The sequence below is a fragment of the Gopherus evgoodei genome, chromosome 7 (assembly GCF_007399415.2).
Source record: "Gopherus evgoodei ecotype Sinaloan lineage chromosome 7, rGopEvg1_v1.p, whole genome shotgun sequence".
In the NCBI taxonomy this organism is placed as follows: Eukaryota; Metazoa; Chordata; order Testudines; family Testudinidae; genus Gopherus; species Gopherus evgoodei.
The window spans coordinates 106,461,730-106,484,534 of NC_044328.1; the positions used below are offsets into that span (position 1 = coordinate 106,461,730).

The window sequence follows — 22,805 nt, forward strand, 5'->3', positions numbered from 1 at the left end:
ATTCACTCTAATTTTAAGGTTTTGCATGCCAGTAATACATTGTCATGTTTTTAGGTCTCTTTCTATAAGTCTATAATATATAACTAAACTGTGTGTAAAAGGGTTTTTTTAAATGTTTAAGAAAATTCATTTAAAATTAAATTAAAATGCAGATCTCCCCAGACCAGTGGCCAGGACCTGGGCAGTGTGAGTGCTACTGAAAATCAGCTGGGGTGCTGCCTTCGGCACGTGTGCCATAGGTTGCCTACCCCTCCTCTATTGGATGAGGGTAATTGGCTGGTAACCATCTTAGTCCAAATCTTAAACATCATCCTGGGAGGTGTCTTTGAAAACACCTCCAACAGGAGGTTGACCATCTAATGTTGGATACTAGGAAAATCTCTTGCTGCCATATCCATTCATGGCAAATATGTACACATACAGCTGTTCCAGCTTTCCATGTAAGCTATGCTATGAGATGTTGCCTTATTGTATTCCAATCTAAACTTTCTTTACTGCAAGAACTATGTTTTCAATTGCCATGAGAGGATATGATTAGTTTTGTATAGAACTGCACTGACTCTCCCTAAAGAGTGTTTATAGTAGTCTTTATTATGGGCAAAAAAGGCCCTTCAGTGCTGGGCTGACAGGATTATTAAGTGGTAAGTTCTGATTGCAGCTCTGACTTAAAGTACCTTTATCTGCTTACCTTGCTTTCCCTGCGCAGGGAAAGGAGAAACCACCTTCTGAGGTGCTGCCTCAATGCTTGTACAGTGCCTGAACACTAATGGCTTATGTGCAAAACTTGCATTTGTCTAAATGACTGATGCATTTAACACCTAATGTGTGAACAGGAATATATCCTCGTATTACTGTTGCATTTCTCTGGAGATAAATAGATTTGGAAATTCTGCTGTTCACAGCCTCTCTTTGGGTAAGCAACCAGACACTGCATTTTCTATTAACTGTACAAATGGCTGTGGAGGAACAAGTTTCTCAAAACTAGAGGCACTGTCTCAGAAGCAATTTCCTGAACATGATGTATATGCTTGGACTAGCGAAGAGCTAGCAACTTTGGGAACTCCTCCACCCACTCAGTCAACAGCAGGACAGGTGTAATAGCTCAGGGCTAAGTGTAAAAAGATCCAGTAACTAAGCTGCAGTAAATGCATGCTGTGACAAGTCTTGTGTGAGGAGAAGTATAGAGCCTTTTTATTTAGCCTAACTTAAAGTCCACTGAGTCTTGCAGGGCACAGACCTTGGCTTAAGCCAGGGGTGGTCAATCTGTGGCTTCAGTCACATATGGCTCTTCAGAAGTTGTTATATGCAGCTCCATGTCTAGGCACCAACCCAGGGGCTGGAGCTACAGGTGTCAACTTTCAAATGTGCCAGGTTGTGCTCACTGCTCAACCCCTGGCTCTGCCACAGGCCCTGCCCCCACTCCTCTTCCCTCCCCTCCCCCCAAGCCTCCTTCATGCCACAAAACAGCTGATTTAGGGGGGAGGTGCTGATTGGTGGGGCTGCCGGGGTGGGAGGCACTGGGAGCAGGGGGAGCTGAGCGGGGAAAGGGGGGGGCTGCTGACCTATTACTATGGCTCTTTGGCAATGTACATTGGTGAATTCTGGCTCCTGCTTAAGCCATTGCTGGTGTATATTAGCTGTGTAAGCTTAGTTTTTGGCAAGATGTTTTGAATGCCTTGCATGAGAGAAATTAGGGAGGGATGTGGTTTATCTGCTTGTGAACATCCACAACTGTCACCTTATATGTAGTGAAAGTAGAAAACCTATTAAAACTATAATCTCAACTTTTGGCCACTAACTAATACTGACTAGGTTAATCCCTTTTACAAATAGCTTATCAAATTGCTGTTCAAAGCATTACACAGAAACCACAAACAATATTAAAGCAGTTGGAGAAGTGGTGGTGAAGTTCTGAACATTCCCAATTCTATGAACTCAGTGAGTAACACCAACATTGTTCTTGTAACTGGAATGAAACAATCCTTGCGACCTTATGGAAGCTGGGTCAGAGGACATGGCTTCTAACTTTTGGTGGCACTTCTGAACAGTCTTAACTCCATCTTGGAAAATATGGCAGCCCATCATGAGACTTCAAGCCAAGTGGCATTCAGAATTCCAGACTTCATTCTGGGATAAGCTTGATGTGACCTTTTGTTAACCATTAAAACTCCTAAAGGTGCCTGTATTGTAGGAAGTGCAGGTTGACACTAATAATATCTTGAACAGAATGTATGGGATTAAGGTAAGCTTAATTCAATGAAGTTCAACATTAGTAATCCATATTCAATACCAGTTGGGTACATTGTATTATAAATGCAGTTGTGGCAGTATATGCCTCTTTTCTAGTAGGGAGGGGGATGCTAATGGACTTCTGTCACAAACCTTTGAAGCCACCTCCAGGGGAGAAATTCATAGACAAGTTCAAATTTGGATTTTTTCCAGAGACCAAGAGAAGGCTTCTGGATAAAAACCTGAGTTTTTTAAACTGAACTCAGGGCCTTCTTCCTGATCCAGCAAATGGGTGGGACCCTTGGTATGTGTAGGGGCCCAAATCCTTACAGCAGCATCAGAGGGATTTCGCCTACTGAGGTCCCATAAGATGGCGTACTTGTTCTTAGCTGAAACTGTGTTGAAAGGGTAACCTCAAGGAATCCCCCTTGGGTGGCGGTTGAATGTCTTACCCTGCTAGAATCCATATTAGGAATGAGCTGCTTGGCATGCATGAGATCGATTTTCATTGTTAATGTTTCTCTAATGCTTTGTACCTTTTTAAGAATAAGTGTGAAGGCTGCAAACTGCAGTCTGGGAATATCCCAGTCAGAAGGGGGGGGGGGAGAGATGTAGGTCTTCATCCAAGAGGTAACAGCTGAGGAGCTGGAGGTCTCGGTGGGTGTCCTTGCTGGAGCAATATGGGGAAAGACTGGTGTAGCAACCCTGAACTGTGATGCTGGTTGTCTAATGCCACTGGTCTTTTGGTATACAAGCAGGCCTGGAAAACTGTTGGGGAACTTGTCTCACTACTTGGGCTGTATCAAAACTTGTATTAAGTGGTTTGTGTGATTGTCATAAACAACCTCCTTGTTTAGATTTGAAACAAGCTAAATGTGCCCTTTTTGTGTCCTATCCCCTTAACAGGAGTTGAGCCTCATGGAAACATGGTGAAGCAACCTGCCATCTTTACAGTTGATACTATCAGTGCTGGGCAGGGAGATGTAATGGTCTTCATAGAAGATCCAGCAGGGAACAGAGAAGAGGTCTGTATGCTAAACATGTTTAGCGTGAAAATTGGTAGGGAAAATCTAGTTTAAATGACTATCTGCTGTATCTCAGTGTAGTAAACTGTTTCATGCACAATACTTAAGGTGTCTGTTCTTAAATAAAATATATGAATAAGTTAAGTCAAAAAATGACAACTGACTACAGTTTGCAAAGAATTAGTGTACTTGGTTCTTAAAAGGAATAGAAAACTTTATCATTCAGTTATAACTGATCAGATGGGACATGAGCATGTTTTATATTTGTCAAGTTGTCCTTCAGTTCCTCTTGCTAAAAAGCAAAACTGCTTAATAGAATGAATATTGAAAACTATATTCACATGCTGGACTTGAATGTGAAGTGGATTCAAGACCCTGCCATTGCCAGAGTATTCCTCGAAAGCTTTGCTAGGTGCTCTCTCTATTCATGAACAAGCCAGCTAGCGAAATATGTTCCTTAGCTAGGATCCGGTGGCACAATTACTATGTGCAATGTGACTGGAAGCAACTTTGAAATCTTTCCATAGCCTGTTTTCCCTAAGCAATATCTTAGTGAAGAAAACATTTTAAAATAGTCTCCTCATCACTGTACCTACCAGACTCAGTCCTGCTGTCTTTAAGCCCTTTTAATTATAAATCACACTCTTCCAATTGGGGAACAATCAATTGACTTGACCAATACAACCAACACAGCTCAAATGTTGAATCACTAGAAGTAAATTCTTTCAGTGAACTGTACTTGACCAATTGAAAAAAATCAATCAAATGACAGTACATTCAGTTACCAAATAGAACAAAACCATGATCACCCTGCTCATTCTGCAAGAGCAATGGCTAAAGTTGTTCTAATTAGCAGCAGATATTCTACATTAGAACAATCTTGGGAGTTCAGTTAGTGATAGAGGTTGGTTAATTTAATCTGGTGAGCATTTAAATTAAGACATTCCAGACAAGTACAATTATACACTGCAGTTGATATTGGTTAATGTTGGTCAGACCCCAGTTTAGTTGTTGGTAGCAAACAGGACTGGCTCCAGCTTTTCTGCTGCCCCAAGCAGCAGGCACCCTCTCACCCCCAAAAGCAGCAGCACTTCAGCGGCAGCTCAAAGAGGGCGTGAAGGACCCACTGCGGAAGACTTGGATGTGCTGCCCCGATACTAGATGAAGTGCCACCCCTTTGAAGTGCCAGCCCTTTGAATTGGCTGCCCCAAGTACCAGTTTCCTATACTGGTGCATGGAGCCAGCCCTGGTAGCAAAAGAACAGAATAGGTCACCAGGTTTATTTTAACTTGGTTCATGTGTTTCTAGAAATGTTAGTGGCTTTTGCACAAATACTGGAACAGGTAGCTAGCAAGTGTACTTGCTGCCATGGCAACTGTATCTAATCTTGCTGTGGGTCCTAAAGAGAATCATTCTTTTTTTGACTAGTTTCAGCATAAAATTCTACCAACTAAAGATTTAGCGTCACTTGTGAAAAGTCCTAATTTAGCAGATAATCAAGTGTAGACTCAATGTTTCTGGGACAAATGCTTTCTCTTCCTTTCTAGGCAAAAGTGACACCTGACAATGAGAAGAACAAAACCTACTCTGTACAGTATGTGCCACGAGTTACTGGATCTCACAAGGTGAGTGAGCAAGAAGATTTTGGGTGTTCAGGATGCTCAACATGCTTAAGTTAATATTGCATTATAAATGGGCATCTTAAATTATCATATTTACTGGTGACATAACTACCCAGAAACCCTGGTGTAAATAACCTGTTTCCATTTTCTGTTCAAGTCTCCAGTCTGGGGCTAATGGACTCTTTTTTTTCTCCTTCCTGTAAGATGAACTCACCCACATTTCTCCAGCTTGAGAGAGAGAGAATATGGTCTTGTGGTCCATACTCCTATTTAATGTGATGTGCAAGGATAACAGGATCACCTGCTGCTGATCAGAAGGATAGTCCATCCTCTCTAAAGGGGATTGGGGGGGAGCATGGCACTCTGTGCAATTGGGCTCGTCCTCTGCTCTTTTCTCCACATTGGTGTCAGCAGAGACTTCTCCAGAGCATGAGCAGAGCCTCTTGGTCTCCATGTGCTTTTTAGTACCAGGAGTAGGGCCTGTGACTCACCCTGACTTGGGGCCCACCAAGATGGTAACCACAGTGGGACTATTGACCACTCCCAGGAAAAGGCCAGCAAGAATGAATTGGAGGGATGGGCTCCATTCAGCTTCTCCTGCCCCCTCAGTGCTGCAGTTACCTCCAAGTTTTGTTCCACTCTAAGCCACATGGTTGAAAGGGCTTCATTACAATACAAAGCATTCTCCAGTATCCCCTACTTCCCAAGCTCAAGCATTAGAAAAAACTAGCAGCCTTCTAGGGTTGTAGTTCTAAAATGCTGGTCCTGGGCTCCTGGAATCTTTCTTTATGCAGACAACTTTAGGGGCCAAAGTAAATGCAGTAGAGTTCGCCCTGTCCCACTTAGATCCAGTGGGGAAACAATGATAAAGCCACACCTCTGGATTATTTTGGTAGTCTTCACACCTGCCCCAATCCTGGAAAACTTCCTTTCAAAAACTTCAATAGTTGTACAGCTGTGTCCACTTTAGCCTCCTATATTGTAGATTGCTAGCTTAGTGGTTCTACCAGGCAAGGTATGAAAGCTGACCCTGCAGAGGGTCTCTATTTCTCCTCAGTTGCTCCAGCTCTGCAGTCTGTACCCTCAGCTGGCTCTCATTTTGATCTCTAGTAGGTCCTCATCTTATTTACCATCTAGAGTGCCTGGACTACACAGATGCCTGCAAGTTCTTCAGGAGGATCTGGACCTGGAAAATATCTCAGTTCGAAACTGTTTCAGACCCTGTAATCCTGTTCTGTGTCCGATCTTGTTCTTGTCACCATTCTGACTGGCAACCAACTAGGGCCAGTTCCAGAGCCGATGATAAGAGTTCAGTCCTCAAACTGTCATTTTTCTCTGGATATACTGGGAACGAAGCATGTAGGAGAGGTGGTGAGAAGCAAACATCTCTATCTTAGTTGCCTTGAATCATGTTGCTATCAACACAGATAGTAGGGGGTCACAAGTCTCTCCTATAAAATGTCATTCTGACTGGGAGTATCTATGGCCAAAGATGTCAGGAACTTTTGTGTAGCTTAGATTCATCAGGCAGATATGGCACTTTAGGTGTATTTTCCAGGCACATTAGATGAAGTGGCCCTTGGATTTTGTCTTAGATCTGTATTCAGCTCATTGGTCCAAGATTACTTAATCCTTGTAACTAGCTATTGTCCTTCATGGACAAACAAATTGCTAGTTTGAGTCAACTAAATCTGGTCCGGGGAAGACCAAGATGCATTTCTACAGTGCAAGAAATAAGCAGAAACTAGGAAAATGGTGGTGCATGCTCACTGTCCAAATAAATGGCTTCTCCAAAGGGTGTCACATCCTGGCCTAATGAGTCTAAATGATGGAGCACAGAACTTCACAATAGGCATGCTTTCAGTTTAGCTGATCAAACCCTCTTCCCTCCAAATCTTGGAAATGAACTTCTTCACTCTTCCTTCCACCCCAACCCTCAGTCTTGTCTTTTGAGATTGTAAACTCAGGGCAGAGAACTGTCTACAACTGTCTGTACAGAGCCAAGTACAACTGGGCCCCGTCCTGTCCTTGTACAATCGCATAATAAACATGATTGTTGCAAGTAGCAGTTCAGCCCCCAGCAGTGGGGTACTGCATCTTTTATGGGGACATTAAGACTTAAACCTAACTGAGGGCCAGTATTTCCCCTGTCTTCATAGGAGCGCAGTAAGCGGCTAGGGTACCTCCAGTTGGCACAAAATGAAGGAGTTAGCATTAAAGTTTTCTCCACAGGACCTCTAACCTAGCCTTGACCCTTAAGAGTTCAAGCACTTGATCTTGTGGCTCAAGTAGTAACTTCTGCCAGGCCCCTAACATAATTGCGAGGTGGCCTCTTAATTCTAACCCTGCTATCAGTGCTAATGTCTATGCTTTTTTTTAAGGTTACAGTTTTATTTGCTGGACAGCATATTTCCAAGAGTCCATTTGATGTAAATGTTGACAAAGCCCAGGGTGATCCTAGCAAAGTAACAGCAAAAGGACCAGGCTTGGAGGCAACTGGAAACATTGCCAATAAACCTACCTACTTTGAAATTTACACAGCAGGTAAGCATGCTTCAATGAGTGCTACAGATCTCTAGTATAGCACTTACACAATTATGTACCCTACAATAGCTCTTGGAGCTTGACGTGTTTTTGGGCTGTACTAACCTGTCTTCCCTCCACTACTTGCTAAAATGGGGTTATGATATATCTGCCTCCTAAAAAACTGAAGATTAACAGTAAATAAAAACATTCAGATACTGAATATGGTAAACATTTTAACTGCAGCAAAAGAATCCATCCAGTTACTGTTTGAGTTCTGTCTAAATTGATGAACCAGAGTCAGTCTAATAAAATGACTAGTGAGCTTGTAAGTTATCATTTCTTCATAGACCATTTACTTCAGTGTTTTGTGGCCATAATACTATATTCCACAGGAATGTGTGCTTAAGGTATTGCAAATGCTGATGCAGAACTTGACTGTAAAACAAAATGGGGCGATTACTTCAAGTATTTAAACACTTTAACCCAGTGTTTAATATATAACTGCTTTCTGCCTGAGGCTCCTAAAAATCTTGGCTGCAGCTGTCTGATCTAGGGCAAGTGCCACACCACTCTGGCAAAACATTGTTTCTAATCGGGAGAGGTAGTAATCTGCTTCATGTAGAGACATGTCTGGACTAAGTCATGGATGTTGAAAAAGCACCTTATGCTGCTGAAAAAGCAACTAAGATGGGTGAATAACAGGTGTCTTCAGTGGTGGTGAAGGAAAAGGAACAAATTTAGACCCTTGTCTAGAGTAGGATGTTGGCGTAAAAGATCTAATCTAAACTAGTTCTAAAGAACAGAATAAAAATTTCCCTAAGTGATTCCAAAACGGTAAATTGGAATAACTCAAGTCCCGGTTAATGTCCGGGAAGCCCTTTCAAGTAGGGCAAGTTGCTAATACAAAGTAAGCTGGAGAGAATTGGATTATCTTCTGCCAGGGGCTGTGGAGTGCTATTTAAAGTGAGTTGGGGGGGGGGGGGGGAGAGCAGGTGCAGAGCACAGGTTTGTCCTCTACTAATGCCCTGAAAATTTGAGTGGCATTTCAACTTGTGTACCAGGTTGGAATGCCTCACTTAAATTTAGCTCACTTTCTCCTGCATGATACAGGGTTGCTACAACATTCAAGTTTGGCCCAGCTGCCCCTTGAAGTCAGGTCACAATGACCCTTACTCAGATTTGACCCAGTTGTTATTCTGTCAGAAAATGATGGTTTTGCAACCTAGCACATGGGGTTGTGGCCAACTCAAGCTTGGTGTGGCCAAAAAGCAGTTGGGTTGGGTGGCCCCTTAGCTCTGCAACCTATGGCTTCTTCAGTTGCATGCTAACAGGCTGAATTGTGAAAGAGTTCTGTGGGGAGGAAAAGCCAAATACTGTAGTTTATCTAAGAAGAGCTGCCTATGTAGTGCAAAGAGTAATGAATAATCCTTGTAAAACCATTCTGGAGGCAGTGATGGATTCCCTGCAACTGCTGTTCCATCGCCTTAAGGAGCTGCCAGCCTTCACTTACTAGCAAACAGGATCTGGTCCTTTTTGCCATAAGACTGCAAACCAGGGAGGGGAGGCAAGAAGGTAAAAGTAAACAGTGAGGTAGGATTTAATTCTGCTACTCAGGTGCCTCCTGAACAGAAGTGGTATAAGTCAAATGGGTCTAATGCTTTGAGTAGAGGCTGCTATCAGTATACCAGACCACTTTAGCGTGTCACTTATATGCTTACAGTAGCATGACTAGGCCATAGCAAAATCTTCCAAAGCTGGCTTCCTCATGGGCTGATCCCTTCACACAGGCTGCCAACCCAAAACTGTACCTTAATCTTAGATCTTGGCAGAGTCAGACTTGGAAGGGTCTTGCTTCCAGGGAAGTGGACACTTGGAATATCTGAGTTCAAAGACTGAGCTAAACTTGTTTTCCTGTGGGTAGGTGCTGGTGTAGGTGATGTTAATGTGGAAGTGGAGGATCCCCAAGGAAAGAATATAGTGGAGCTTATGATAGAAGACAAAGGGAACCAAGTCTACCGTTGCACCTACAAACCTACGCAAGCTGGGCCTCATATGGTCAGAGTGACATTTGCTGGAGAGACTATTCCAAAAAGTCCTTACATTGTTCCTGTTGGAGAAGGTATGTATTGGGATGATGGCTGCACTGATGTATTCCTGTAAATATGGACTGCTTTCATATGTGTTGGTGGATTTGATTACAGGATATTTACCTTGTGTATGACAATCTTTTGCTTTCCAAATATTAAAGCAAATGAATTGTTTATCTTGCATATTTGCTTAATTCACTATTAGTAATATGGCTCTGGGTGCTAGTCTCCTATCAGTGGGTTTTAACTTGAGCCTGTCCTTTCTCTTGAAGAGGCTGTTTTAAACTTCATTTCAGTGTCTAACTTTTTTCTCCAGCTCTGACTCAGTCTACTATATTTACTTTGTCTCAGTTTTTCCTCCCTAACTGAAGCTTGACTTTCTGTTCCATCCTCACCTGCCTCTACGCTCTCAACCTCTGCTCACTTCTCCTGAGCTACCCTCCACTTGTGGAATTTTGGACTTCACTGCTAATGGCTTCCTAGTTGAGCAAGCTATGTCGGTAAGAGGGTGCAGGGTGACTGACATTCTTCATAGTTTGCTATCTTTCAGCTTCTGACCTGCAGCTTATTTATCAACAGCTTTTCTCTTTGCTGCTTTAGCAGAACAAAAGGTGCAAGCAGAGTACAAAACACTTACCAGTTAGGGCAACACAATTTGATTTGCAATAAGTCAAGTTGGTAAAACTACTTAACCACAAATTAACTGCCTAACTGAATTGCATAAGGGCATGTGGATTTTTCCTGTTTGAACTTGGGTTTGCTGCTGTGCTCTCCAGAGCTAGCAGGTAGCAAGTGATTTAAAGTGTTGATCTTGTTTATATAGCCTGGATTAGGAGCTGGATTTACTAGATGTTTCAATTATCTCCAAGCTATTGATATGAAAAGCAGAATGAACTGCTTGTCACTTTCCACGGATGCTGTCCACTACCCTTCTACTATAAACACTGCACATGCATAATATAAATGCATGCTGGGACTGAACTGGGAACCTATAATCATGAGTGATCATCTGTCTCTAGAATGTTACTGGACTGAAGACTACTTGATAGCTGGAATTGCATTTATGTAAGGCCAGTTATTCATAATTGTCCATTAGCTTATTTTGTAGAAATAGTTTCTACTTACACTATGCCCATGGCTGGGAAAACACTTTGCTGTGGACAGCTACATTTATGCAAACCCTCAAGTTTAAGAATCTGCCACCTACTCTGCTTCTATAGCCTATTACTCTGATCTGACTGAAAGTGTACAAAGTGGCATTGTTCAGTCTCTGCACGTGTCTATACTGAACATACCTTGCATTATTCATACAAACCTGCAGCAAAGCAAGAGTTTCCATTTCCAGTCTTCCAAGGTACTGGTTGTCTGGTGAAGCCAGTTCTGATCACTTTAGATATCACCTCTGCTCTACTCCTGAAGGACTATCCCAGTAGGTTAGTAAGGCGCACTCCTGCAGTGAAACTTTATACACTGCATGCAGTTTGGCTCAAATGCAGTTTTCTGGGAATAGTGGGATGATATTAATAACATTAATACCCAACATTAGGAGGATGAGAATAAAGTTCTACATAGCAATTAGTCTTCAGTGTTTAAATGTCAAAGGCTTTTTAGTGTTAAGGCTTGTCTGCGCTACCCACCAGATCAGCGATCAATCCAGCAGGGGTTGATATCATGTCTGTCAACTGCTGGGTGCTCTCCTGTCAATTCCAGTACTCCTCCAGAACGAGAAGCACAAGCAGGGTTGATGAGAGAGCATCAGCTGTTGACTTACTGCAGTGAAGATGCTGCAGTAAGTAGATCTAAGTATGTTGACTTCAGCTATGCTATTCACGCAACTTCAGCTACATGATCTTAGATCAACCACGTGCGATAGTGTAGACAAGCCCTCTCTAAGAACAGCTGATGTAAATGTGACTCAGAACATTGGGAAATAACTTAATGCTACAGTCTAAACGCCATATGTAGAACCCTTTGAGACTAGTGTCATTCAGATTTTTCACATTAAAAAGCTAAAATATTCTCCCGAGTCAGTAAAAGATAACTGTAAGCTGTCTTGGCTAGGTTACATCTACTTGAGAATCAAAGGCTGTACTGATGTCTAAAATTCATTTGCAGCATGCAGTCCAAGTGCTTGTCGTGCCAGTGGTAGAGGTCTGCAACCTAAAGGAGTACGGATCAGAGAGACTGCAGACTTCAAGGTTGACACTAAAGCAGCTGGGAGTGGGGATATCAATGTGTTCATAAAAGGACCAAGTAAGTGTTAATTCTTTTTGAAGTTGTCTGCAGTACTATATTGTGGGAAAAGGAAGGAGGCCTCAGATATGGACCAGTCAAGGAACTGTAGCTTTAAGTGATATCCACAGTATGGGACATCAGTATTGTGACAGGGAGAGGAAACATTAAGGTGGCTCTTCACTTTTTCATATGTAAAATAAATATGTATTCATGACGTAGCAATGAAGCCAACCACTCTCAGTGGCTTCATATCATGACTTGGTGTCACTTCTGTAGCCTCTCCTGTACTTTTACTGTAGTGGACTGAAAACTTTATGAATGCCAATCCACATCTGTTTTATAGCCAGACACTACAGTGTTCTGTCTTAAGTAACGCACAGGATCGTCATAGCTACTGAAGAATGTTAGACAGGAATATTTTAACCATAGCCTTGGTTGAGCCTCCAGCAGCAAGACTCCAGGGGTTCAATGCCCAGTGTCCACCATGAACGTCTATTGTCTGTGAAACCACTGGCCTAGATACTAAAACAAGTTTCTGCATGATTAACTTAAAATTGTGTGTACACACAACATATTTGGAATCTTTCCAATTTAATCAGTTAAATTCAAAATTGGGCTAGCTTCCATGTCTAGTCTCTGAAATTAGAAACGCTGTGATCCTACTCAAAGAAGTAAACACTATAGAGTATCCTAGAGCTTAACTTAAGTTTCTGGGTGTGGCTTAAATTACGTAACTGTGAATGAAGGACTTCTCAACCTGAAACTTTGCTTCTCCCATCATCCACTTAACTTCAGACTGAAGACTTGGATAAGCAACTACCCTATTCAACCACACAAGTGCATTGGGAGCAGCTGACTTGTCTTCTCCTGCCAAACTTGGCAGGGCTAACCAGTGGTGCTAGCTCTCATTCTTTAACTGTTCCTAGTTTTTGAAGTAAACCCTCAGGGTATCCTGCATACCCTTAATGTTTAGGGGGATAGTGGTATTCCAGCTCACTTTGGCTTAATATGGTATGGAGAGAAGCAACAGACTTATCAGTATAAATTTCAGTATACTAAGCCTTTCTTGCAAGACTTATCTTGCAGAAAACTAAAAATAGGCATTCCTTAGATATTTGTCTGACTTTGACTACAAATGTTAGTCAGCAGAGATCCATGTCCTCTTGAAACAAAGCTTAGGACAAAACATAAGGGAACCTGTTAAGTCTGACTTTAAACATTTCTCTCATTTATGCCATCTCGGTCTTAGAGGGCAACTAGAACAACCTTGTTTTTCCACCAGAAAGTGGTTAGGAAACATTTATTCTCAAGAAGCTAAGAAAAGACTAGAAAATGTGAACTTGCCTGAATAACTTAAGATGTTGGCTGGAACCTGTTGACTAATGCTGACCTGATCTTCCAACAGAGGGCTTGGATGAGCTTGTGAAACAAAAAGACTCTGTGGATGGTGTATACGCATTTGAATACTACCCAGTTAGCCCAGGAAAATACATTGTCACTATTTTATGGGGTGGACACAATATCCCCAAGAGGTGAGTTGCACCATTCAGTAGATCATGTGGCTAGGAACCAATGCTAACAAGAATCCACTGGTCCAAACTTGCATTCTAAGCAGCTCTGGCAACAATTTTTTAGTTGCACTAACCTGTGTCTTCTTTTCTACTCCAGGGCCAGCATAGCTTGCCTTGGAAGGTTTGTAAAAGGAGGCTTGCATAGGTCTCTTTCCAGGCTCTCCAATATGCCTCCTGTGATCCACAACTTGTATTAAACAGCATAGGCCATGAGAGAGACTTTCATTGAGCTTTTAGTAGGGTCTGTGGAATGTCAGCGTAGAAGACTCCAGCAGACATTATCTAGTTATTTGACTCTTTCAGTGGCATGACACATCTAGAACACTGGCTCCAGATGACAAATCAGTCTGAAAGATTGCTCCATAGGCTGGTGGGCTGGGCTCTTTGCCACACATTGTATAATGTAGTGTCATTAATAAAGTGACTGACAGAAATGAGTGGGTGCTATTTCTGAATTTTGACCTCTTCCTCATTCAATAGCCCCTTTGAAGTTCAAGTAGGACCTGAAGCAGGTCCTCAGAAAGTGAGAGCTTGGGGACCAGGACTTCATGAAGGAATTGCTGGTAAATCTGCTGACTTCGTTGTAGAATCCATTGGCACAGAAGTTGGCTCTCTTGGTAAGTCAGTAATGTCCTGGTTGGGATTTTCAGGAGCTTTAATGTTGAACTGCTTGATGGCAATAGTCTTTCTGACAATTATGGTGATCCTATAAGATTCACCCAGGCACTAACTAAACATTAAGCTTGCATAAATCTGATTACAATTGCACAGGGAACAACATTCTAGTTTTCTAAGATGTGGGATACATTGGGACAGAGCCAGATACTGCATCTGAGGGGGAGAACACCATTGAGTACCTCTGTGGGTTAGTGGGTCAGCCTTAATCAAAAAAAAAACACCTACTCCATACATAGGAAAGGTATAATAGAGCAGTGAACAAGGAAAATGTCTGGCAACTGGGAGGCAGGCTTGAGCAAGCCTTTAAAACCCACCTCATGCCCACTTCTTTGGGAGACAAGATGTTTGTTTCCTTCTTAGGCTTTGCCATTGAAGGCCCATCTCAAGCAAAAATAGAATGTGATGATCAGAATGATGGCTCATGTGATGTGAAGTATTGGCCCAAAGAACCTGGTGAATATGCTGTTCACATTATGTGTGATGATGAAGACATAAAAGATAGTCCATACATGGCTTTCATCCGACCAGCTTCTGGAGACTTCAACCCAGATAAGGCAAGATACAGAAGAATTCAGCTATCAATAGCCTTTGATATGGCTGTTACATTTTAAAAGCTGTTTGTAGTTTATCTTTCAACTTCATTCATGTTCTACAATCTGTAGCTATGGATTGGTTAGCGACCACAATGATGGTCCTTTTTCTGAAATGTTCTAAATGAAGCTATTGCTTGGCCCCTACTAGACTGAGCATATGAGCTGTAGTATCCTTTCAGGTAACATGGCAGGGTACTTCTCAGCAGCCAAAATTCTAAACTCAAGCCTCTTCAGGCTTGGTCTTCATGAATTTGTTTTTAACACGTGATATTCTCAATCCACAAAGGTTTGTGCTAGGGTTTCAGGTCATCTTTTAGAAATACTAGCTTTTAGCCATGAGCTTTGCTTTTTTTTCTGTAGAATCAGTGTATAACTTGTGCACTTTTGTGTTTAGGTAAAGGCTTATGGTCCAGGGTTGGAGAGAACTGGATGCATTGTAAACAACCCTGCTGATTTTACAGTTGAGACCAAGGGAGCTGGGAATGCACCTCTGAAGATATATGCACAGGTAAACACCCACATACTACCTGGAACTCCTATCAATAGTCACGGTCTCTTCTTTGAAACGGGTACCTAACACATTCTGGCTAATTAGCCACTTCAGGTATATACATGTAGATTCTGAGTCTTGTTCTAAATCTGTCTGCAACTGTGTGACTCGATCCGCATCTTGGTCCTTACTTGCATTTCTGCATAGTAAACCTTTTAATCTAAATGCTGTTTGGGATTATACAAGCCTAACTTCAGTACTGATTTTAAAGCCCTTTTATTAAGGCCTGTGACTAGTCTTGCACCTATTGAGACTTCTTGAAGTGATCTCTCATAAATTGTCCTATTGTCAGTCTACCAGACTTCTACAGTTTGCTATGTGCGGGCAAGGAGAGATGAGCAGTTTAAATGTGTGGTAAAATTGATATTAAAAAGTCCCCAATCCAGATAGCTCTGCTGTAGCTGTTGATCTTGAGATCACAACTGTTTTTGATAGTGCTATCTTAAAACTACTTGTGCCTTTCTGCACACAGTTGTATGTAGTCAGTCATCTAATTCTCAATTAAATACTTGCTTTCAGGATGCAGAAGGAAGCCCTATTGATATCCAAGTGAAGAGCAATCCTGATGGAATCTGTGCTTGTTCTTATATGCCAGTTAAACCAATCAAACATACTATTGCAGTTGTCTGGGGAGGAGTTAATGTACCCAATAGTCCGTATAGGGTAAGTACAAACACCTCCAAAATTACTTTACAGGGACTGGTGGTACATGTTGTAAAACAAGCAAACCTTAAGCTAGTTGTCCTTGCCAATGCTAGTGAGTACAAGTCATAGGTACTCATGAGTAAACTCTTGTTGCATCAGTCTAGCTGAAAGTTGCCTGTGACATTCTATAGGCTAGCATGTCAAAGGGTTCTGATACCAGTGAACCCAGCATAAACATAGGGAAGTCAGGAGATTTATTTTCTGTTTAGTAAGTAAGCAAGAATAGCTAAAGTCAGGGCATTTTGTCAGGTGCTAAACTTAATCAATGTGACCTAAGTATGGGATAACTCTGAACACTTGTGAACCCATCTAGGTTCTCATAGGACAAGGCAGTCATCCTCAGAAAGTGAAAGTAGTTGGACCTGGGGTGGACCGAGCTGGTCTGAAAGCTAATGAGCCTACTCACTTCACAGTTGACTGCACAGAAGCAGGAGAAGGTAAAAAGACTGTAGATAATGTATTGCTGTCTCTGTCAAAACTAGTTCTATTAACACTCCCTGTTTGAACAGGAATCTGATCCCCCTCCATTTGTAAAGTCTAGATTTCAAGCTTTTTGCTTCATAGGGGAAACCTGAAGCTAAAGTACTGTTACGCAGATTACATAGTGATTCATACAAGTACTTGACAGACTATCTTCTGTCCAAGGACTTAAATCAAGATGCAACTTGTTTAGTTGCTCAGTACTAGAGCTACTTGGATACTAAACAAATGCCTGACTGTCTTATGGCATACTGCTCTGTTTCCTCCTAGGTGATGTCAGTGTTGGCATTAAATGTGATGCTCATGTTATAAGTGAGGAAGAGGAAGACATAGCTTTTGACATCATACACAATGCTAATGATACATTTACAGTGAAATATGCACCACCTGCTGCTGGGCGTTACACTATCAAAGTGCTTTTTGCAGGAGAGGTTTGTCTTCTTACTTGCTGACTAGAAATATTAGCTATGCAGGAGGCTTTGAATCCTAATATAAATTACTCTTCAATGTGCATTACTCAAAAGGGGTCATTTTTAAGTGTTTCTGTAAAAGTTTGTCATTTGGCCCAAATTCCAAGAAAGATGTTTCCATAATCTTAATTTCTTCAGTCTCACTCTCCATTGTAACACCAAAAGTACCTGTGTGGCAAATGCTATGCTGGTACTTGAGATCACAAAGGCTAGTTGGCTTCACTTTGTCCAAGCTGCAAAATATAAATCTTGCCAAAACTGAAATGGTCTAGAACAGTAATCAGGGTGGGGCTTTAATGTGACTATGCCTCTTTAGTAGTTGCAGTAAAATTCAGAGGGAAGACAAAAATACATACAGATTACTTCAGTTTTTGCACAGGAACAGCTAGCAATCTTATGGGATGCATTTAGAATAAATTTTATTTGGCAGGCTAAAACTTTCAGGAAAGTGGACTCTTATCTGAGACAGTGCCTTATTTCAAACTTAAACAGTCCTTTCACTGGAAGGCAATGCTTTTTCTGCAGAGCATGAGCTAGCCTACAACTGGCTGTAACTGTCATATTAAAGTAGCATGGTTTTTATGTTGAAGGAAATTCCTGCCAGCCCTTTCAGAGTTAAAGTGGACCCCTCACATGATGCCACCAAGGTGAAAGCTGAAGGACCTGGACTAAGCAAAACTGGTGAGATGCCTTCCATTTATACCAAGCAATACATTGACATGAGCATGGGGTAGTTAGACAGCAGCATAAACTCATGATATAGGCCAACAACCACATCACAACTTTCCCACTAGGGATCTAGAATGGAATTACTCTATGCCAAACATCAAATTTTAGAAGCATCAAGATTAAAAGTATAGTATCTCTGTATTCTTTGAACTTACTTGACCAAGTTGAAATTGCTCAACTGTCATATGGACTATTAACTTAAACATACTGCATAGGTAATAAAAGAAACAAACATATTCTAACTTTCAAAGTTATTTTCTGTTAAGGTGTGGAAAATGGCAAACCAACACACTTCACTGTATTCACTAAGGGTGCTGGGAAAGCACCATTGGATGTGCAGTTCAGTGGACCTGTGCCAGGAGATGCTGTGAAAGACCTGGATGTTATTGACAACTATGACTATTCCCACACTGTTAAATACACTCCAGTACAGCAGGTAGGTCTGATGCTTCTGAAGAAATTGGCTTGTTATGCTCCTTGAAATCACAATTCACAACAAAAATAACTATGTATTGCAAATGAATTAGCATGAAGTGTTTGTCTCTAACTGAACTTTTCAGATCAGAGGAAAAACATGGCAATGGAATGCTTAATATTCCCAAGAGCTCCCAAAAATTCCACAGTGAGGGGTCATGAGTGTCTGTTTCCTCCTCAGTACAGTTAGACTCTGTAATCACTTGTATAAATAAAGCCATAGGCTACATGTTTGGAATGACCTGTCTTGAGAGCAACTTAACAAGGATGCATAGAAAATCAGACTGGAAAATGAGTACAGATTTTGGTGGTGGCATGAGAACTAGTCACTGAAACAGTAACAAACTGATCCCGCTGTACCAACCGTGTAACTGTCAGAGGCCCCACCCCTGCACTGACACCCCCAACCTTGTTCCAGCACCCCTCACTGGGTAACAATCTGAAACTAGCAACCAACAATTTACTAGCTAATATGAATGTTTAGGACTTCCAAATCACTGCAGATTTTTGCAGGCTGTAGTTTGCAATTCAGCTGTAGAAGGTAATGAAACTGAATTGTCCTCAATCAAATGAGCTGTAATATTAACAGGAGTGGAGACATAGCTAGAGTCCTGCTACAAAATTGGAATCCACAAACATCTGCAGATTTGCAGTGATTGAACAATAGCACGCACCACCTGTTTCATTGTGAAATGCATTTCTAGAGTAACTCTTCAGCTAGCTTGTTTGCATTTAAGACTCAACACAATTTATGCAGGATAGAGAACAGTATCTTTCAGTTGAGATGAGTTTTTTTGCACATGGCTTTGGTGTTAACATTTTGCCTCTAGGAGGAAGGAACCCAGATAGGGAACTTTCATGTTGATAGTGGATGCAGCTTTCCTAGTTTGCAACAGAGATGCAAATAGTTAATTAGAGAGCATATTTTCCCTGTAGCTTTGTGTGCACTTCTAAATGTGCATTATACCCCAGATTTCTAGAACTATATTGTTGCAAAGTAATGAAACTACTGCAGCTCTTAAGATGACTTGGGTACCAAGTTGCCTCGATTATAGAGTAACAGGACAAGAACAGTAATGGAAGTAAAAGCAAGCGTGTCTGGGGGGGGGGGAGGTTTAAGAGGACTTTCCCAGTAAACTGGCTTATTGCCATATTCAAGAGCGACTAATCTGGTTAAGGAATTTAGTACCATCAAACTGAAATGGGCTGACAGACTTCAGTTTTCACTTCTCAATAGGATCTAACTTGTCTGAGTCTTTGGTCTACAATAAAATTGGTGTGCACTTGGGGCATGGCCAGTTCATGATGAAAGAACATCAGTAGCTTGAACTAATATATCTGGAGTGGTATTACTGATATCAGGGCTTGGCTGCTTCGTATATCAATGGGACTGGATTTTAGTTCTGCATCACCTGTTTCCTAGAGTGTGTATTAAGCACTAAGGAACACATTGCTGATAGTTCTACATCCTCTTTCTAGCACTGTTAAAAGCATGCCTTAGGGTTCCTAATCTGGCTTTGCTGTTGCATGTAAAAGTAGCAGCAAAACCAACTGAAGATTGCTGCCTCCAAATAGCAAATGCTGATTCTTGGCTTCACCGAAAGACTGGATAACACTACATCTCAGTTAAAGCAGTCTGCCAGACTTGGTACACCGGATACAAGGGGGGTTTCCTCAGAATCACTGCTACTGCCAAACCTATAATCTTATTGGCAGCCAGTGTTGTCATTAGGGTGGAGAAATTATTTACCCAATAAGTGGGTTTTGGATTTTAGTAACTATAAGCAGACTTGGCAAGTGTTCAAAGCTTTTCCCAGCATGTGTAATAGGGTGGTTGCTAATGCTAGTGGGATGTCTAAATACTGTGTATAGGCTATCACTATATCTTGCCCTGAAGGTTTCCAGCTAGATAAAGAGAGCTGAATAATTCAGTATGGGTAAAGGAGATGGCACTGAGCCAGCTTGGTCAGACATAAAAAAAAAAAAGTGGGTGGCATAACTCTTAAGAAATAATACCCTGTTTGATCAGTGCAGCATATGTTAGCCTGTGAAACCCAGAACATAGTAAAGACTAGGGGGGAATGAAAAGGACAGTCTAAAATCTTCTGCAGGAGAAGAAAAAGCAAACATTGCAAGAGATTGCTGTATTTACAGACTTGTCACAATGACTAATGCCACTTGTCAAACATTTTCCCAGCCCTGTAAAAACTTCATTCTCAAACCTATTTGAAGGATTAAATCAACTGCATTCTCTCTAACCAGCTGAATCTCTAGTTTTTAGCATCTTTAATTATGACTTGGGAAAAGTATCGAATCCCATGCTATCCTTTTACTGCTTCTGAGATTTCTAGCAGCTTCTCATCCTTCTTCTCTACAGAGCTGGTAACATTAATCTTGTACCCGTTCTTCAGCATTGTAGAGAGCTGCATGGCAACTTCTTGGCAATAAACATTCAGCTCATGGCACCCAAGTAAGCTGCAGTACAAAAGCCAGGAGAAATTTATAGGTGTACAGACAATAGGGATCATGAGGTTTCAAGCTGCATCTGGGAAAATGACTTGGGGGTGGGGGCAGCTGTGAAGTAACAGCACCTGTTCAATGGGAGTGGAGGAAACTGCCAGCCTGGCAGAAAAGGGAAAACATGGTGGCTACTGGGCACTGGTTTTTTAAGCAGGGTCCATATTTTGGTCTGTGTAGTAGCTTGTCTCCATGCAGAGCTCATTGCAGTGTGGACTATATAAAATCTTTCATGGGGATGAGGGGCTTACTAGGCAGTAAAATTCCTAAGGGACAGCATCAACAGAAAAATCTTGAGTTAATACTGTTAACCAGCTATAGATAAGGTTGAGTAATCTTCAACTGAATACATACAGACTTCCTGATTTCACCCAGTGCTGCTATAGCTGTTTGTTGGCTTATGTGAAACATTAATGGATATTTCACTTGGGAGCTGAGCCAGCCAAGAATGAAAAGTAAGCAAACAGTGAGTATAGCTGAAATATAGACCATGGTAGGGGAGCATAAAAGGAGCACACATCCAGGGCTGAATCTGGCCATGACTATGGCATTCCAGCCAAAGCACACAGGAGCATTAATCTGTTTCTGATTTATACATTTTAACTTTATTTCAAATGCTATTAAAAAATATGACCCCTCTGTGGGCCTGGACTTGGCATGCTGTCTGTCTGGTGGAATAGGATACCTAATTTCAAGTTGGGTCATTCATTCAGCTGTCATGCCTGAGCTCTGGGAGGGTGAGAATAAACCTGGGACCTGAATTTCTTCCAGGCAATCAATATAGTACTCTAATATTGGCAGGAGAGCAAGCTCTTTCTCTATCAAATGAAAAGGGTTCAAAGCTCAAAAGGCTGGAATGGGAAGTTGGGGCAGGGAGCTCACATGACACTTGGAGCCTGGTCACTGTCTGCCATTACACCTTGAGTTGTAAAGTGTAGTGTAACAAAGCACAAGCCTGAAATGGCTGACCTAACTAACACACACTATAAACCTTTTGGCAGGGTCCCATGAAAGTTTCTGTAACCTATGGTGGTGATCCTGTCCCCAAAAGCCCTTTCACTGTGGGAGTTGCTGCTCCACTGGATCTCAGCAAAATTAAAGTCAATGGACTTGAAAACAGTAAGTAACTTGCAAATGAGTTATGCAGTGCATAGTTTAGTGTGGATGTTTCCTAAGATCTTATCACTGAGTATCTTGGCTAGAATGTTGGTGAGTGAAAACAAATACAAAAACTCCTGTTCTGCTGACTTTTACAGTCACTTGGTATTCTAGCCCAAACAGTAATTTTGTAACACCACCACTTCAGTGTAAGCTACTCTTTGAAGATTATTTCAGTTTCATAATTCTTCAAGGCTGTGCAGCCATCTTGATCTCTAGTACTATTACTAACAGAATTATGGTGTCTGTATAGCTTGTAAAGTATACTGAAGGATTATAAACTTTAAGGAGAAACTCATTTTAAAATCTTATTCCTGGTCATAGGAACAGGCAGTTTAAATTCTCTGCTCCAGTTAAATTATAGCTAGGTATAGACTAAGGATTCAGAACCAACTTCACGTATGTATGATCTTGTAGTAAACATTGTGGGGTCTCTCTACCTTATAAAGGTTTAACATTGTTATTGCTAGGAGGTGAAATGATTTTTCATTAACTTCTGTGACGTGTTAAGACTAAATTGCACCATGAGTACCTGGAAATGGATGTGACTGTCACTTCAGACTCTGACATTTTGTCACGGGATGCTAATCCAGTGAGAATAAAACCCAGTTAATTGTATCAATGTACCCAGCTTTAAACTTGAGCTGGGTGCCCAACAGGTTCCAAAAGCAAGGATTAACTAGGTTTTTGTTCTCTAAACCTCTGTTCTACTTAAATCCCAGGGATAGTCCTCTATATAGTTATGGCAATGCAAGCTTCCCTCTACAGTCTGTTTACAATCTTGTTCTTGTGGGAGCACAATAGGAAAGCTGCTGGCTTTTTATGCTCATTCAGACCTTTTGAGACTGCTCCAATAGAAGTGTGGATGCTTTATTGGCTGACTTCTAGAAACTGGGTTAAGCCAATGACTGGGCGGTGTGTGACTGAAATGAAATAACTGGGGGCCAGACTTTTTTTATAGGCTGGTGGGCAATTCAAGGAGCAAGTAAGCGCTCAAATGTTCAGTGGGATTGAAGTGCTTAGCTCCCACTTACTTCAATGGGATTTGGACTCCTAACTGCATTAAATACCTTAAACTCTGGCTCTGGAGTAAAAAAAAAAAAAAAAAAAAAAATTGCTAGAATAACCTGAATAGTAATGTCCAGCACATGACTGT

The 22,805-nt window shown here is 41.5% G+C and overlaps 1 protein-coding gene across 1 annotated transcript in view; it reads left to right on the forward strand.

Moving 5' to 3' along the window:
• FLNB (filamin B) overlaps positions 1-22,805 on the forward strand; it is a 113,645-nt gene that overhangs the window by 45,153 nt on the left and 45,687 nt on the right. Inside the window, 15 exon segments of the mRNA XM_030568307.1 lie at positions 3,136-3,254; positions 4,802-4,879; positions 7,258-7,420; positions 9,324-9,521; positions 11,605-11,742; positions 13,130-13,256; positions 13,776-13,912; positions 14,334-14,527; positions 14,961-15,074; positions 15,636-15,779; positions 16,135-16,258; positions 16,572-16,732; positions 17,362-17,452; positions 17,767-17,936; positions 21,493-21,610. Of these exon segments, the coding sequence (XP_030424167.1) occupies positions 3,136-3,254; positions 4,802-4,879; positions 7,258-7,420; positions 9,324-9,521; positions 11,605-11,742; positions 13,130-13,256; positions 13,776-13,912; positions 14,334-14,527; positions 14,961-15,074; positions 15,636-15,779; positions 16,135-16,258; positions 16,572-16,732; positions 17,362-17,452; positions 17,767-17,936; positions 21,493-21,610 (2,076 nt within the window).